This window comes from Fistularia commersonii, chromosome 19 (assembly GCF_037954325.1).
Source record: "Fistularia commersonii isolate RoL2024-O1a breed Wild chromosome 19, RoL_Fcom_v1.0, whole genome shotgun sequence".
NCBI lineage: Eukaryota > Metazoa > Chordata > Actinopteri > Syngnathiformes > Fistulariidae > Fistularia > Fistularia commersonii.
In genome coordinates this window covers 10,086,565-10,105,496 of record NC_141302.1, presented here as the reverse complement: position 1 = coordinate 10,105,496, position 18,932 = coordinate 10,086,565, and the positions used below count along the sequence as shown (strand labels likewise).

The 18,932-nt window shown below is 42.7% G+C and overlaps 1 protein-coding gene across 2 annotated transcripts in view; it reads right to left on the bottom strand.

Annotated features, from left to right (window-relative positions):
- LOC147223676 (sodium/calcium exchanger 1-like) overlaps positions 1-18,932 on the bottom strand; it is a 95,278-nt gene that overhangs the window by 29,057 nt on the left and 47,289 nt on the right. For both annotated transcript variants that reach the window (XM_086165199.1, XM_086165200.1), the window contains exons 4-11: positions 18,711-18,863; positions 18,389-18,616; positions 17,884-18,297; positions 16,845-16,955; positions 16,602-16,754; positions 13,321-13,417; positions 13,017-13,208; positions 11,535-11,727 (exon numbers count right to left, since the gene is read on the bottom strand). In XM_086165199.1, coding sequence (XP_086021325.1) covers positions 11,535-11,727; positions 13,017-13,208; positions 13,321-13,417; positions 16,602-16,754; positions 16,845-16,955; positions 17,884-18,297; positions 18,389-18,616; positions 18,711-18,863 — 1,541 coding nt within the window. The remainder of the gene's footprint in view (positions 1-11,534; positions 11,728-13,016; positions 13,209-13,320; positions 13,418-16,601; positions 16,755-16,844; positions 16,956-17,883; positions 18,298-18,388; positions 18,617-18,710; positions 18,864-18,932) is intronic.

The following is an 18,932-nucleotide window of genomic DNA, read 5'->3' as shown; positions in this document are numbered from 1 at the left end:
TGCAGCTGATTGCAGCCTTCTCTGCCTTGGCCTCTTTTGCCCAAATTGTGATCATAGAGTTGAAATGCAGTGGTACCGGCCAGGGTGCCGCTCCAGATCTCACTTCATTAGCTTGATGCCAATATTATGCAGCCACTCCGTCAGGCAGAGACAAATCCCACTGCTCTAAACAAGTATGATAACCTCTAACCAATCGGAGATTTTTAAACATAATATTTATATCACACAATACTGTATACATTTTTATATTTGTATAATCTCCAGGGTTATATCAAATGAATATTCATATTCATATTTCTACTTTGTACACCTGAGCTTTTCGACATCCCTGTGGTAGACTTAGATATTCCAAGTTAGACTCACATTATATTCTGTATAATATAATACATGTTTATGCATGCAGCATATATGCTCTTACTGAGCTAGAGACAGAGCTGGAGAGCAAATCTAGTTGCACCGTATAACTACAACTATATCTACAACTACGACTATTCTATTCTGAAAAATGTTTTAAATAAAAATTGTAGAATCAAATATAACATTTTGAAACTGCAAAGCCTTCAATAAACTTCAAGAGACATAATTATAGTGATTGAACAGATGTATTTAAATGAAATACAGCCCTTTCTTTGCTTACGAATACAAATGTCTAATTGGCCTCCATGCTGTTCATCAGTCTGTGCACCACTGTCCTGTAGCTCTGAGGCACTGCTGTTCCTCCAAAACTTACTTTCCAAGTCTTGTTCCACAGCAGATGGTGAAAGTTTATTTTTTTCACGAGGCGAAAGAACACAAAACACACATGGAAGGATGTGGGTTTATGGGCATGCGTAATCGCGAGCAAAAGAGCAGAGTGAGAAGGAGCCCGTGTTAATGCGGCTTCTCATTCACTTGCATAAGTTAACTACATAAATGAAAAAGACGGAACCCCAGCTGACTCCGCCCGCAGCTGCAACCGCGGCCTTGATGGTCAGTGAACCCAACTATGAGCCCTTTAATGTGGATCCTAGCACTGCTTGGTGGGAGCCCCCAGTCCTCCAGTGTAACAGGGAGGCCTGAGGTTAGCAGGGGGTGCAGGGGTTTCATGGAGTGCGTCCCTTGTTGCTGGTCTAATCATGGCCATGTAGGGGCTGAAGACCGGCGGCTCACTGTGGGTCTCCAGGCTATGATTACAGGGTGTGTGCACACTTGATCACAGGGATTCGTTTGGCTTTAACTTTATGTGTGTGTGTGGGCATAGGATTCTGACCATAGGGTGTGTGAGTGTGTTCACTTGACAGAGAAAATTACTGGTACTGAAAGACAGCAGAGTGACAGACAAGTTAAAGGGCAGGATTGTAAGAAAACTGAGGTGAAATGCAACATTCGGAACAAGGTTTGAACGTCAAAGTCAAAACTGCTTTGACTGCATGCCTTTGAGAATCCAACCTTCTCATCCCTGTCCTATCGACAGCCGTAAAACCCTTCCAGCGTCATTTGACAGACAAGACCATTAATTTTTAAAATGCTAAACATTGTTAGATAAAGACTCCCAAATGGAGAAAGACAGAAAAGATTCAAGGATGCAAAGGTGAAAATGTTGTCTGGAAGGTTCCCAGTGGATGTGTATGCACGTCCGTGTGTGTGTGTGTGTGTGTGTGTGTGTGTGTGTGTGTGTGTGTGTGTGTGTGTGTGTGTGTGTGTGTGTGTGTGTGACACTAACTCACCGTAGCACAGGGAAAATGATCGAAAAGCAAAACACACACAGCGAGTGTTACATCGATTCCGATACACAACTGGAACCACAACACACTCAAGGGTATACACGTGCATGCACATGCATGCGAATGCATGCGCACACACTCATGTGCAGAGCAACGTTAGATACACTGACTTAAGCTGCGACATTAGACAGGACGGGAAGAGGAGAAAGAGAGGATGAACAGAGAAGCCCTGAGAGCAAGGGAGAGCAAGAGGCAAAGAGAAGAATAATGAGTGCTTGACTAAACTTTGAAGCAGCCCATTGGCAAGGAATCTTTTCCTTCTTGTTCCTTCACTTTCAACATTGGCTACCTTCAGAAATGACCTTTCACTACACTGGTAAACAGTCCAATTTCAATGACAGACATAAAAAAAGATCTAAAAAAATCTTTCTTTCTTTTTCAAGACAGATTAAAAGTGGAAAAAAATTCCAATCTCCACTACGGTTAGTCCCCTTATTTTTTTCTCTATTTTCTATTGTCTTCTTTTTTTTGTCAAGCTGACAAAGTCTGGGATCAAGAGCTACGGAGGCAATAAACAGGGAAAGAAAAACAAAGAAAATAGAATATCGGCCACGTCGGCAGAGACGGAGGAATCTTGAGGTTCGTATTAACAGAGGGAAGATGGAGGGAGGCAGAAACGCAGAGCGTGTTTGAGGTTGAAAGTGAAAGTGCTGCTGATTCCACCTGAAAACATTGGAGGTACGTGGGATAAAAGAGAAGCTATATAGAAATGACAATATAACTCAATTCCATTTTCTCTACCTACAGACAGTCAGACCTTTCTTCCATGCATTTTTTACCAATGACATGTTTTGCTGGGATGGGCAGCACAGTGGCGCAGTGGTTAGCGCTTAGGGGACCTTTCCGTGTGGAGTTTGCATGTTTTCCCTGTGAATGCCTGGATTTCCTCCGGGTTCTCCGGTTTCCTCCCACAGTCCAAAAGCATGCAGATTAATTAAGAAATTGAGAAAAAATTGGGAAAATTTCCCCGAATGAATGAATGACTGAATGGTTGTTTGTCTATATATATGGCCCTGCAATTGACTGGCGACCAGTCCAGGGTGGACCCTGCCTCTGCACCCCGCCTCTCGCCCAATGACAGCTGGGATAGACTCCAGCGTCATCCACGACCCTGAGTGCAGAATAAACGGAAGAGGATGGGTGAATAGATGCATGTATTACTGGGATATTAAGGGAATATTTACCAGGAATTTTTTATGAACACCATATCAGTTTGGTGCGACTTGGCCTTTATCAGACTCAAAAGCAATGGAATGAACATTCAACCTGACAGGAGACGACTTTATAACTTGGGACTGTTTATTTGTCAATGTTTTTTGGAGTGGATCATAACTAACATCTAACATCAATGGTTCATAAAAATGTTGCACAGGATGGATGTTAAAGTGTCTCAATGCCTAATGACACAATGACACAAACAGCCTAATATAGACATGTTATCAACTCCTATTAATTAATTAATCCTAATTAATTAGACCTCAATCTGTTGTGTGTTCTCCAAAGTCTAAAAGGCAAGCAGCGTGATAGGGGTTTCGAGATTGCAGAAGATGCTCTGTCTGCAGTTCCCCTTGTGTGTGTGTGTGTGTGTGTGTGTGTGTGTGTGTGTGTGTGTGTGTGTGTGTGTGTGTGTGTGTGTGTGTGTGTGTATGAGCTTTCTCCGGAAGAACATGGAGTTATCAGAACTTGCGATGAAAAGACACATGCTTGTGGGATTTGTAGTTCATAGAGCACTTTACTTTGTGAACAGCTGTGGGTTAGTCACCCGATTTGGGTGACAGACGGAGAAACAGGTTGTACATTACAAACATTTTTGCGCACGCACACACCCACCCACACTCACATTGACAGACTCGCAAGGACTCACACTCTTTTCACTTTTCCTTATGTTTCTCTCCGCATTCTGAGAATCATCTCACCAGAAGGAGAATGCTTTGTTTCAAACTTTCACACTGACGTCTCCATCACCAGCAGGCAAGCATGATCGCAGCTCTTCTGACAGCTTTGTCAAACACACAAAGAGGTCGTGCTTTTGCTTCATTAACACACAACGAACTGAGGAGGGCGTCTTGATTACTGGAGATAAAGCTCGGTTTTGTCAAGAGGAGACTTGGCAAGAGCTTCGGCAATCTCTGTGAAACCAGAGCAGCTTGCCGAACACAAAGTGCCGGCTGAATTGTTTTTGTCGACTCAGCTTGTTTTCCTCCAGCTGACCCTTTGTGACCAAGCTTTTGGGCTTGGTTGCGGGATTTATGCGCTTCTATAAATTAACAGCAACTACTCAGCAGAGAAGGAGACAGGCGGGCACGGCCCGTCCGTCCAAGCAGCCAAGAAACACATAATCACTTGTTACATTAAAACTATGGTTTTATTTGTAAAGCCAAGTTAAGGAACATGAGGATGACCCATGTTTTACTGCCTGACTATTTGAAACCTGATCATAACAAGTCCGGCTCTGCACTGGATTTGGGGAATTTGGAGTATCAGGCCAGCTGATAGGGCTTATATACTTTCAGCGTCACAGAGATGTTGGACTAAATCTGAGGCCAACACAACATTTTTGTTGAGAAGTGAGATCAGGTTGATATTGACAAAAATACAATATTCTATTACAAACAATTAAAACAAGAGAGAGAATCCCATTGTATGGAAATTGAAATGATGACTGGAGGACAAAATGACTTAAATAGTAACAGAATATCATTTGTCACCTGAATAACTTGGATGTCAGATTTTGATTTGAAATTTGGCCACATGCCACATTCACTCAGCTCAAGAGACAATATTCCACCGGTTCTTGTAAATCTGACATAAAACACAGTTTTATGCCATTCTCATAGCCAAAGAAGAGCACAATAATAGGGGGTTATACATCCATTGGGGACAAAAAGTATGAGTCAGGAATATGAGCCGTTGTCAACATGGAAAAAAAACTACAGAATGTTCATTTTTAGCTGAACTGTTCTTTCAGGTACTTTGAGCCAAACCTGATCCCCATAAAGGATTGAGCGCCCTGCAGTTGCAGAATCCACGGCTCCGAGGGTGTCTCATTCTTGTTAGCTCATACTCCTTTTTAACAAGAGAGGTAAAAAGCCCCCTCTGCTCTAATCCACTGTCTGCCGTGTAGTTTATAGATACAGTGCGTTTCCTCAGAGCCTGCAGACACATTCGAATACACTAGGCCGAACAGAGCTTTGTAAAGTGGGGCCGGCAAATTATTCAAAACCTGTTTCCTCTGAGGCCTTTTAGATGGCGCCTGAATTAAATTTTTCCTGAGACTACCAGAAAGTCTCCTTTATCTCTTAAAGACGTGATTTTAAACCATCCTTATCGTGTCGACAGATTAATCTCGCTTCACTTCAGCACCAAAATGCTGTTCCTTGATTGTCAGTATCTTCAATATGAGAATGCTGCCTTTGGCTGGAAACTTACCAGGACATTGTGTTTTGTTCCTCTGAGTGAGTGAAGACACACTCCGAGAACTGGCACATATATATGGTTCACTCAAAATTAAATTAGATTAACAAACAGTCTGATATGCCAGTATTTATGATATCATTTGAGCAGACATTTGAGTCCTGAGTCTGTTCTAGGAACAGAGACGCTTGATCTGGATGTGGCATCTATGGTTGGATAGTTATTAAAGTGTTATAGTGCCAAAAAGTGCAAGTTGTTGGAAGGGAAGTCAAGTTGTTGGTGCAAAACTCCTGAAGAGGAGTTTCCTCTTAATGTTAAAAGCGCTTTGCCATGTAAGGTGAGGGTGTCCAAACACACACGCGAACACACACAGACAGAGGCCAGGGCATTAACTGAACAGACGTCTGCACAGTTTGGTGGTGACACCTGTTAGAAATTTATAATGAGTAGCCAGGGGAGATGACCACACACACACACACACACACACACACTCACACACCCTCACACACACACATCATCTGTGTCTTGGCTATAACTCTGCTGCAGGTCAGAGGAAGGCTAAGAATAAACTCACCCATCTGAGCCTTGCCTTTTTGTGTTACTGTTTAGTGCGCACACACACACACACACACACACACTCACACAAACGTACCCTCACACATACACTGTTCACTTTACAAACATCTTTGCAAATTCAACAATAATTACTTGGCAACACAGGCCCATCCTGGGCTCCACTCCATTGTTGCCTCATCCATGTATCCATCAATTTCAAATGCACGTGTGGTTGCACACAGGCAAATTTTCAAATGAAGCAACACAACATTTCCCTTCCCCTCTTTGTCATTAATCACTGAACTAGGACGCAGGCATTACAGTTTTCTTCTCCTCATTCATTCATCCCATATTTTGTTTTTACCAGATGTGCTAGTACGTGTCAGCAATTGTGTCCTGGGTGTGTGTGTGGTGTGTGTGTGGGGGGTGGGGGTGGGGTTGTGGTCCAGGAAAACCACTGTAGTGGTAACTTCAAGAGGTAGATGTAGTTGTTCACTGTGTATGTCTGTCTGGTGTCACATAAATATTCACCAGATTTTAATCACCCCAGTTGCACCACAAGAATATGTAACACCCCCACAAAACACCCATACACACCACACACAAACACACACACAGACACATACATGCTGCACATACGTTACACCCTCCAGACTGGATTTTCAAGGTATGAAACTTTGCTAATATATTTGCGATTCTGTTTGAAATGTCGTCCTTTTCTAGGAAATTTAATTTATAACTATCTCCGCTTGTTACATTGATTCCTCACATGAAAGTCCATGTCAAGTGAGCAGGGCAGTTGTTGGAGTTCCGTCTCCAACAGAGGCATTTTTTGTAAACACCGAATGTCTGCCGGCTCCGAGGTTGATTAAATGACCCGCACAGTTCATTCATGATGAACGAGCGTCTCCTGTTCAGAAGAAACATTCGTTTGCCGGACTTCAATCGACACTTGGTTGAAGCATGCTGCTGTTCAAGCTCTCAACTCATTGTCACTCCAACTGATTGAGGGGCCTTCGACTCCTCGGCTAGATGGAGTGTTTTGTATTGACGCTGCCGCTTCATGAAGTTAAGTGAGAGCCATCTCATACACACGCGGCAGAGTTTTGTCAGATTGGACAGCTTAAGATGGCTAACGGATATCACAATGGTGCGCCCGGGCTGTGTTGATGTTAATATTTCACCTTATATAGAGGAAAAATTGGCCCATGGCTGGTGTCTTGACACTGGTATCAGAAGCCTTGATAGTCTTGATAAAGCAGCAGGAACATTGAACGGGAGCAGAACTAAGATCTGAGCGAGGGCGCTAAAATACTAAATACTGCAGGGTGATATTAATATTGCTCTCCCTTTCGGTTCTCCTTGAAAATATTCGCTTTCTGGAGCATCTGGTACACTAAAATGAGGCCTCAGTTCATTCTACCATGGTGTTAATGAATGGTTGACGTCGGTTGTTTGTCGCTTTTGCCTGGAGTTGATTTGCCTTATTAGATCAGAATGTGTGTGAGTGGCTTCTTGCAAGCATCTTATTACAGTACGATTTGGTTTCACACAAGTGAAATTCAAAGTGAACAAAAATGTAAAAGAAAAGCTACAAAATCGATAATTTTTTCATTACTTGGAAAAACAGGGAGAGGATAGTTTTTTAAAAAAGTTAGTAAACATGGTCTCTTTCTATTAAAATGGCATCAAGGTCAGCTTGGTTTGGTAACACTTGATCTGCGGTGAGTTTTTTAAAGGACCTGGCTCACAAGGATCACCTGGAAGACAGGCAGTCAATGGACATGACAAAACCTGACAGCAAAGCTGCTACAGGAGCCTGTTTTTAAACCAATTTGGAGGACTTTCATACCAGAAAAGAACAGTACAGGCATTGGATTGTAACCATATCATGACCCCCTCTTCATCCAGGTTGCGCTTGGTTGTTGAGGTCAACAGCGACCCAAAGGAAGTGGCCCGAAGGAGAAAACAAAACAGAACTGGATTCAACTGCACAGGAGAAAAGTCACGTGAAAAGAAAACCTTGTGTTAATATATCATTGTGATTTTGTATTGCAGCGCAGACGGATGGAGAGGTGCAGACACTAGACAAGGATTAGCAAAGCCTAACTTTATAAGAGTCAAACTCAAACAAGATTTTACCCTGCACTTCCAATAACCTCATCTTTAAAACCTGACATTACTAGTTTATGATTCAGAAGACGCAGACGTTAATGTTAACACTAAGCATTTCTATATTCCTTTTACGGTTTAAACTGCAGTAAAGTCATTTCAAACACAGTTGTTTCAGCCAAAGTCGATCTGCCTGGAGTGCAAGGGAAACTCTCAACCCTATTACCTCCAGAGATCATTGCGCTGGAAACTGACATCAATGCAATGACAGGGATGGACAGGTGAATCCCATCTGGAATCCACAGTGTTTTGCTCCCATTTATTAATAATAAGAGAGCTTTCACTTCTCCCCTCTTGACTTAATTTACTTAAATATTTCCTTCACATTTCTCCCAACTCTGGGGGCCTTCTGATGCTGTCCAACCTTCTGCTCCGACCACATCACTACCTTTTTTCAATCTTTTGAGAGAATAACTGTGGAAAAGGTGACATTCAATAATTATGAGGGAGGAAACAGAAGCATTGTGCGTGAGTGGAGGACGAGCGGAGGAGCAAAAAGTGAGGTGCGACTTATGTCTGGGTTGTGTCTGGCTTGGCAGTAAGTTCCCCTACCCTGAGTAAAGGGTTGAACAGAGATGGATGGACGGTGAGGAAAATGAGGGGACGCAGCTGGGTGTCAGGTAGGAGAACGAGGAAGAGGTGGTGAGGGCAGACTGTGACCGTGCAGAGAAGCAGAAAGGTGAAAGGAAGAAGGGAGGATGCAAATGAGGAGGAGTCCATGGAGCAGATAAGGAGTGAGGGGGGGAGTTGGAGGGGCTTGCTAAAGGGGGTTGAGAGAGCAGGACAGACAGAAATCATCTCAACCTGCAAAAATTCATAAATGCAACCAACAGAAATTTTAGGGATGAAAGAAGGAATGAAAGTGGTGGGAAAGAAGAGTATGGAGGGCAGATTCAAGGTCAGTGAACAATATTGAAATGATAAAGCAAAGGCGGAAAAGAGGAGAAGAGAGAGAGGAAGATTTGCAAATGAGTGTGGCTAAAAATGGTTTTAAGTGTAGAAGAGGGAGAGGGGCAGTGAAAGGAGCATGGTGCACAGAGGAGGGCTGCTTGAAAAACCACGAGAGAGTAAGGTGAGAAGAGAAAAGAGGGATAAATAGACAGATTTCACATGGGATGTTGCTAATGAGGGAAGGTTTAAGCCGCCTTAAAGCCAGAATCTTGGTTCCACCTGCGGTGAAAGAGCACATACTGAGGTGATAAGAACGTACAGTAGCTGGATGGGTGAGAGCATAAACACACACACTCACACACACACAAAAAGAACAAAAAAAAAATACACATAGGTGAAAACACTGAAAGTGTGTGCATGTTTAGGTGGGGGGAGGAAGAAGAGGGAAGAACAATCAATATGCCAGAGTGGTTTCCTTTCCTCTGTGTCACTCACACACCTTTACATGAAAACATTGGATTATTGACCCATCCACGCTCCCCCCCTCCCTCCCTCCCTCCCCCGACTGTCACCTGGCAGGCCTCTCAGGACTGATGAAGAAAGGAAAAACATTTGGACCACTGTTGGAAAGAGCACAGTCAAACAAACAAAATAAACGAAACACCCCAGTTCTGCTCCTCCTACGCATGAAAGCTCTCCCGCCTCAGCAAGAACCGGAAAGTCCTTTGAACTACAGAAGACTACAAACATGGCGCAAACAACCATCAAATCCCATGGGGGGGGGGGGGGGGGTTCTAGAAACCTGGTGCCTCTGCATGGTTTTCAGAGAATATTTAGTACTTTGGATTTGGTTTAATTTAAATGTGCATCATAGATGTTAATGTTTCACATTAGGAGCTGTAGATACATTGTACTTGAGGGGTGTTTACCAGGGAGAAAGAGTTTTACTATTTTACATAAATTGGAGTCCTTCTGCTGGATGTGGGTCCCTGTGAAAATATTACATCCGCTCATAATAAAGCTTCCCTTTGGATCAACAGACTCCCACTAATCCTTGTCCAGTAGATGATGACAATGCTTATTGTTTCCAACTGTTCGCTCTTGACCCACAATGTCATAACTTCTTGAGGGTAAAATATCCTCTCTATACTTATCTCTTTTAATCCTCTTGTGGAGAAGCAACAGTAGTTTCAGTTTCAGTTGATCTGGTTCAATCTTAACTCCAGTGACATCTGCCTCTATTCAGTATTTGTCTACTGACACACCACAGAGCCATGATCCCTCTCTTTTTCTCTCTCTCGCTTGTACCCTTTTCACCACAGTATTCACTCACAGGCTTTAAGAATAATGCTTGCTTCACTGAATGGACATTATCTTTTACACACACTCAGATATCATTGTGCTTAGAAGGATCCTTGTACACACACAAACACACAGACACACACACATTGTGGCTTCCTGGCTGCCCTTGTGGTGACACGTACCTTGTGGCTGGCTGGTATCAGCTGGTGAGTCACTTGCTCACTTGAAATTCTAGTCTTTCACAGATAGTTTGAAATCTCTGATACTAATGAGTACTTTCACGACTTGAGATTCCATCCATTTTCAATTTTCCGATTAGAGAATACACAGGGATAAACAGAAAACTAATAAAAATAGTCCAAAGAATTACAAGAGTTTTCTTTTACTTGCATTTTAACATAAATGAGTTCCAGGCGCAAGGGAAAAAATTAGGCTAAATTCTGAGCTGAATATTTGGATGTTTTATCGGAATCCAAGTCAGATCGATAAATGCTTTTTTCAATCAAATGCAATAATATAGCAATCTGTTAGTTAAAAAACATATATGATCATATTATCATTATTACGAAATTATAATAATTTTATTTATAAAAGTCATATCCCCTAACTTGATCTGCAAACAGCAGACAAATACAAATACAAATACAAACACAAACACTCATACACACACACACACACACACACACACACACACACACACACACACACACGCACACACATGCACACAAGCAAACAGTACTTGCTTTATAGGCCTCGGGAGGTGCTTGGAAAACTGCATTCCCGACAGCTTTATATATTGGTCAATTTAACATCGCTAACATCAGCATATTAAAAATGTATGTGCCCAAGGACACAGGAGCAATTTTGTCCGAGTATGTGTGTGTGAGCCCCACACATTCTAATGTGGAGTAGCCTTCCTCCAGGAGTGGTATCATTACCCTGTTATTCCTCTAATAGAGCTATATGTGTACCCGGACCATACATTCAAGACTGTACAGACACTAGTGAATAGACCTGAGAGATGATTTTCTGTTAATTTCCCCAAACTTTATGGCAAAGGTAGGACCTGCTGTAAATAAGTATAAGAATGAAGTAGCATGAAATCCTGTTTGCAAATCCCACGTCCTCATATGGGGACTATGGGCTTTTTTTGTCTCAAGCAAATGTCTTCCGCAGCATCACGTGCGTATGCCCTTGCATAAGGTACTTGTAATTAGCATGTCATTGTTTATTTCATATTTTAATGTTGACTGGTGTCGCTTGCTTTGCTATTTCAGACACGAGAAAGTCTTTACTTGAAGAGAAGAGTTTTGTGAAGTTTGTGTTTCATGACGTAACATCCTCTTTTGAGGGCTGATGCAAGCTTAGGATACACCACTCCATTTTCAAAGATTTCCCGAGATACGGTTTCAAATGTGAAACTTATTTTTCACTCACATGGTCTCGTCGTTTTGGAACTCCAGCTTCCCGGCTGCAAGTTCATAGTCCTCCCCTCCTTTGGCGGTGCCGTCCAGTGTCCGGTAGGGGACAGCAACCAGGCCGCGAGCCCCTGACGTGCGGAGGACCTTCACCTCCATCACACCTACGCTCTCACTCACTCTCTGACTGGCGCTCTCAAAAGTGAAGATCCCTAAGGGTGGGGGAAGGGGGGTGGGGGAGGTGCGGCGGGAAACAGAGACAAGAGAAAACGTCACAGAGGAAAACGCTTGAGCGAAGGAGGTGAGGTTCATAAATGCCTACACTCTCACTCTCAAACTCGCTCTCTGAGGTGTTTTGCTACACTTACACAGTGAGAGGATAATAGATCACCACCCACTCTTTCAGGATAAAAGATAATGCACATTAGGTAAACAGCCACTCCTCCTCCCACACATTCATTCTCTCTGGCCGTTATCAAAGTCTTTAAATGAACAAGAGGCCTCATTTTGGGATTATAACAAATACCGACCTCCTTATCATAGACGCCGCTGGACTGAACTGGAGCAAAACATGCACTTGCATGTAGATTTAATGCTAATCTATAGCAAAATGCTTGCACTGCAAACACCTTTCTGTTTTCAAAAGAGGATGTGAAAGTTTGGATCTAATGAAATACAGTGTCTGTATGGAACATTAAATAACACCACTTTAGCTCCGGCAGCCAGGGCCGTTAACTTTGTTGGCTTATATCCCTATCAGTGATTTGAACACCGTGGTTGTGTTTGCTACTTTACTGCCTTCACAGCTCAAATTAAAGCATGATATTTAGACATCGTGTTTTCGCCGCTATCACCGGAATAGGGACCATGAGAGAAAAGATAGTTAACGCAAATTGTATCCTTTTTCTTACTGTAATTCCAGTAATTTGTTTGTACAAGCTGCCTGACAGAACCAGAAAATGAGACCGAATAGGAAACAGTTTTGTTTTTTTCCCCAATGTTGTTAGCTCTTTCCTTTAAAATGGCTTTTTGGTTTATTTACTCAATCAAAGAAAGGACTACAATACTAAACTAAACTAAAAACAATCTATAATGCAGCTACTGGGCAAATATACTTCATTTTAACCACATAGCAGGGAGAATTCACTGGAGTAAACAGGAGGCTCAGGGTTTTTCATCGTCGTTCATTTATTCTTGAACTGCATATTGACCTGCCTCTACATCCTGACAGATAACTAGATCTCCTTTATGTTTCATTTATATTAGCTGGAGTTAACTTATGTTAAAGGAACAATGGCAGTGACTCCACCTGTGTTTTCTAAAGCATCATCTTCACAATGTTTATGTTCTCATAAAAGGGGGTCAGAGACAGGCTGGTGATAACATTTAGACAAATTAAACAATGACTAAGGTGTTTTCGTGGCAACACAAAAAATCCTGGGATTTCTAAAAGTGCGGTTTAAAATTTGCAGGAAGGTGCTGTATAATCTAAAAAGCCTACCTGCGTGATCGTCATCATAAATGGTAACGGTGGCAGTGTGGTTGTCACCCAACACTGCTTTAGGGGGGATGGTCCCTTCAAGTGGGGCAGTGCCAATCTCTGGATACCCCACCACCCGAGGGTTACTGAGGTGGACGTAGAAATACTCATCCTCCTCAAAGATGTCGTCGTCAATTACTCCAACAGTGACCTCTGTTGAAATAATCACGTGTCAGATATCTGTCGAAATATCTGCCAGTACTCCAACTTTTGGCCAGATTTTCCAAGATGTACCATAAACTAGGCTTGTGAAAGTTGCTTTTACCTTTGAGCGTCTCCCCAGGCTTAAACAGAAGAGTTCCCTCAGCAAACTCATAATCCGAACCTGCGTTTGCTGTGCCGTCCTCGGTACGATAATCCACCTGGGGACGGCAGCGGGTTGTGGTGAAGCGAGGAAGAAACCAAATGCCATCAAAGATGAAACACAAGTAAAAGGCATATAAAAAGCACAGGCAAACACAAGGGGAGAGGGAGAACCACAAAGTGGAGAAGAGGACGGTGGAGAAATGGGGAGAGAGGTGCAGGGGGTGAGAGGCGAACAAAAACAGCTTCATTAAAGTGAGCCCTCTGGTCACACACACAATCTGATAATAGAGACTTTGAAGAAAGTGCAACAAAACTTTCACAGTATCCTGTCCTTTCTCTCCATCTCCCCTTTCTAATTAAAAATGTCCTTTCAATATAGATTCATAAAAAAAAAAATAAAAAAAAAAAATCAGAATCGCTCCTGCTCATGTAAGATGGGACATGTAGGTGGCAAGAATGACTAATTACCTCATTCTATATTTGAGGCAATATATTCTTTATTTTATGCATTTCACTTATAGGTACTGCTTTCATATTTAAGCACTTTTGGAATATTCTGAAAAACATAATTGGTAGGTCATAATCTCTCATTTTGTTAACCTATTCAAAATCTAACAGTCAACCTTAAATCTGGGCTATCCATTTGTTTTATGCTGGAAAGCTAAAAATCAAATAGAAAGAGCTGCTGTTACATAGTAAGTATCTTGCTGTCTGCAGGTACTGGGATGAAGTAATAGCGCATTTATGCACCTGAAGAATAATGTGAGAAATGTGTTCTCTAATAGAAAATGTTGAATAATGTTCCAAGGATCATATAGGAAACTCAAAGACAGTTTTTACACACAAGTTCATTAATTCTTGCCAAGTCTATTCATTTGCTCTTGCTCACATGAAACAGCTTTCAACCTGTTTGTTTACAAGCTCTGGGCTCTGAGAGTCAGTGAGAAGCACCTCTCAACTCAGGAAATCAGATTGAGAAACACAAGTCAATCATGCTATCTTGCTCCATATTCCACAATCCTGCTTGAATTTCCACAGGGTTCCAAGTACCAAATAAATAACTCTATTTTTGTCCAATTCAACAGTTTCCACAATAAGACACTGTGTGTAATGAGAAAAAGAAACAGCCAAGAGAGGCATGCTGAAGTCATAGGTCATACTGCCTCAGCTGTTATGATACATCAAACAAAACAGTGGCAAAAAATAGATGAAAACCAAAAACCAAAACACTTTCTGGTGTTTCACACACATCCTGATCACGAACTAGATATCTTTAATTCATTATCCTGGTAACTTTGAATGAAAGGAAAAAAGGTAAAGAGCATTAAAGTTAAAGAGTTAGAGTTAAATGTTCTGCAGAAAAATCTCAAACGCTTGACTCAGACAACTGGATCAGATGAGCCTGTGTTCAGATTGTTGGCTGCATAAAAAGGAGTCATGAATGAGGGAGGGTGGACAGCTCGCAGCAAAACAGAGCAGGATAGAACAGAAAAAAGGCGGTATTGCCCACCAGAATGGAAATTTGCCTAAAGCTTGCAAAATATATGAGCAACAGTATGAAGACAGACCATTACACAACAAGCGCTAACATTAAAACTGCATAAAAGCACCGAGCAGTCGGTAAAACAAACATGAACGGGGTGACATTTCACATCACAACAGCACTTTTCATTTCTGAATTAGATGCCACTGGTTACTGCAGAGAGAACAATGCCGACCTTCCCATCCACTTCCATAGGTTCACAAAAATGCCTGACATACACCATCTGGCAGAAGAGCAGGTTTGCGGTGGGCGATCTGAGAGGCGATGTCATTCTTGTTGTTAGAAAAACACCCAAACCGCATTACCAACCTCCCCTGCCCCTCCCTTGGTCTGCAGTGGAAGAGGATTTTAGCTGAATGTGATGGTTTGGGTTGCCTGACTCATTGATCTGACTGAGGTTTGTGCAGGTTAGAATCTATGGCTCCAATCATGGCTCTGAAATATCAGCAGCCTAACTGTGCTGGGTATTGATAAATCCATGGCGCTGTCCTTGGTGCTGAAGAAACCGGCACATTTGTAATTGCGCCTCCCTCTTGCAGCCTTGTTCCTCTGTCAGTTTGTCCTTAGATCTATAACATTCTCTAAACTATATTCTATAAATATTCAATTTATGTGCTGTATTGCAGTCACTGATCTAAAGAGTTGTGCTGCCTTCATGATCAAAGTGACGAATCGCGGCCCCAGAGGAGCAAAAAGAACACAGATGCACTGCCGTCCGTAGCATTTCTTTAGCACTTTCAGTGTTACAACCATTTGATAACATCTGCGCTGCTGAAAATGCAAAACCACATCCATATCAAAACACTGAGGGGGAAGCATGACAACAGTTTTTTGCTGTAGATGCAGATGATACCTGCCAGGGGAACAGGTATCTGAAGTGCGATTTCAAAATAAAGACATACGCTGGGTTTACATTGAAATCCTGTCTTCCTGGAGTTTGCCTCCATTACAAACAAGTGTTTTTTGTTTTCTGTTTTTTTTTTTTTCTAAACAGAGATCATTTTAAACCTGTGCAGGTTAGCTGCAGTGCTCATTGAAGTTCTCGCCTTCTAAATCAAACCCCTTCGGCAGGCAGCTCTGGATGTACATTGTGTACGGTGTTTTAGCAGTTTGCTCCAAGTGACCCAGTTCCATTTATTTTCCCTCCCACAAGATCAGATATCTATGAAGGAGGTTTAAGCAGGAAGAAAGCCTCTAGACTGGATGTTTCTGGCCTCGGTCAGAAGAGAAAAACAAATCCTGAACCTCTCTGACTCCAGTCAAGTGGTCATTTCTTGAAAATACAATTCTTAGAAAAATAGAATTCACCCTGTGAATCCGGAGTGGAGGCTAAACAAGCCACTTTCCGCCGTCAGCTGCAGGACCAGCCCACTGAAACCAAATCCTTCTCCAAACAACCAAAAGCAGCATCATTTATCCTTAACACAAGATAATGGAGGAGACTGTAACAGCCCCTGTTTTGTAAAAGCAAGCAAATGGGATATGATTCCTCTGACTCAGGCTCAGATGCTGTGGAAGGAGATCTCTCACACAGAGACGAATTACCCATTGTGGAAAAAAAGGTGCTCTCCAAGAGTTACAAATTGATCTCAGATCTTAGAATCTACTTTTTTTTTCTCAGTCAAGATGTGTTTGAGCATCTCTTAGCATCTGTCCCTCATTTTCTCACAAACACACATACGTATTTATACACTAACCTTCACGGTAACTCCTGGGTCTCCTCCACGTCTGGCGACAGTCAACTTCAGGGAGCCACAGTTTTCAAAGCATTGGTACAGGGATGGTTCAAACTCCAGTCTGACAGTGTGAGGGTCGTCCTCCTGGGCCTGGGTCTCATGGCTACTCACAACCTTGGAAAATGACAGACACATGTGTGACCGGGGTGACAATACCAGCTCGAATGGAGACAAGCGGGACTTGTTTGTGTTTCTCCGAGCTACCTTGCGAGCCTGGTCGGCAGCGTGCTTCTTGAGGATGTTACCGGCTCCAATCATCATCCTGGTTGCTTGGATACGGTAAAAAGCTCTGCTCTTCTGCTGCTGCATCAAAACCTGATCGATGAATCCAATTATTGATAAAATGGTCAACTAAATTACCATTACACTTATACCTCATTTCTTTGTTAAAAATAAGCATTCACTTTTTACTGCGTCTCCGACTAAAGGTCATCCATTGACAGCGCCTGAAGAAAGTACAGATTGAAATAAAGGATTTGACTCATTTTATACTAATCTTGTCCCCACATGAATATCTATTTCTCTGCTGAGGTTCCAGAGGTTGTGACAAATTGAAAAATCAAAAGATTGGCCACCGAAGCTGCAGATACCATTCGATTAAATGTGACAACGGAGCTGGAAAAAGGGTAATTTATTGAAACTTAGGTTAAAGTGAGCACACCGTTTTAGCCTGGAATCCTTGCAAATGCAGCATCTCTTTGGGGAGATGAAATCTGTCACTGTCAGTTTGGTCAAAAACTTGATTTTTGATGTCTGCTGATGTATCACAAGCCCGACACTTGAATGAAAAATGCATCAAATCTCTTCTCAGTGATACATCATGATGAAAAAGGAAGAAGTGATGAAGGACAAAATGAATGTTTGTTCTCGTTACTATAGTAATTCCACTTAATGTGAGACAAATACACTTGATAAGAAGGATCTCGTTCAGATGAAATGACTCACTTTGTCATTGCATCATTATGCAGTGATACAAATGTTTTGTTGAGATCTAAGTTCATTAATAAAAATAATACATTCAAATTACAAATTAAGCTGGCATTAAAATGATCATTCCCTGTGTCTGGCTAATTACTTAACTAACTTAACCTAATTGTAAAGCGCTGTTTATCCATAGACTCCAACAGCGTTTGTAATAAATGTTGAAGGATTCGTCTCGTTCCGATCAGCTGAGAGGGCACTGACTTTTATTTGGCGATTGTGCTCATCTTTTGCAAACTTGTGTCAAGAAATGCCTCTGCACCTGGTAATTGGCCATTTCAATCAGTTGCTCCATGTCTTTGTCTGGGTGCCTCTGCTTCAGCTCCTTCAGCGTTCGAGCCATGTCCCTCCGGGCCTCGTCCTCTTCATCTTTTGCTCCTCCGTCCTCCATCATCCCTCCGTCCAGCCCGCTGTGACAATTCAAAGCCATCTGCCCATCCAACTCCAGCATGTCCATCTTGGTGAAGCCACCTGGACCCAGCGCACCTCCACCTCCTCCATCCAGGCCTCCCACGCCTCCGTCCACTCCTCCCTCCGTCTCGATAATGATGCCGCGGTTTTTGTCCGCTCGGTAATGCTTACGGACATACTTGTAGAAGAGGAGGCGCCGATCAGCCACCCATGCCTGGACCACGCAGAGGGGGAAGTAGAGGAAGGTCAGCACCGCCTCCCACACCTGAAGGAGAGACAGGAAAGGAGGATGGACCCAATTCTACTTCGCTTATCCCACTTCAACTCTCTTCCATATTACTGCTTTCTATCCTCACCTCCACCTCACCGGGGGAGAAGACACTTAGAATCAGGTACAACCAAATGTAGGCGAAGATACTCCAGGCAGCCGTGACGAAGAACACCCGAAGGTGTTTGATTTTGCGCGTTTCTCCGTCAGGCACCACGTACACACACAGGGCAATGATGATAAACATGTTAAAGGCAGCGCTGCCTACGATTGTGCTGGGACCAAGAGCGCCGGCCTCAAAACCATGACCGCAGACCTACAAAAGGGGTGAAAATTAGATTATTGGTGTTCCTATTACATTCCCAGTCGCTTAATGTGATGTGCAACCGCTCGGCTCTTATTGTACTCACCTCAATAACAGACAGCAGTATCTCGGGGGCGCTGGAACCCAAGGCCATTAGAGTGAGATTAGAAACAGTCTCATTCCAGATCCTGACCGTGGCGGTGGTGGTCTCCCCATTCGCTCTTTTGATGGTAATTTCCTTCTCCTGGGAGGTTATAACCTGGAGAGTAGATGCAACACATTCACCATCATAAATTCCTATTCCAAAGAGAGACCACCGATCCCATGG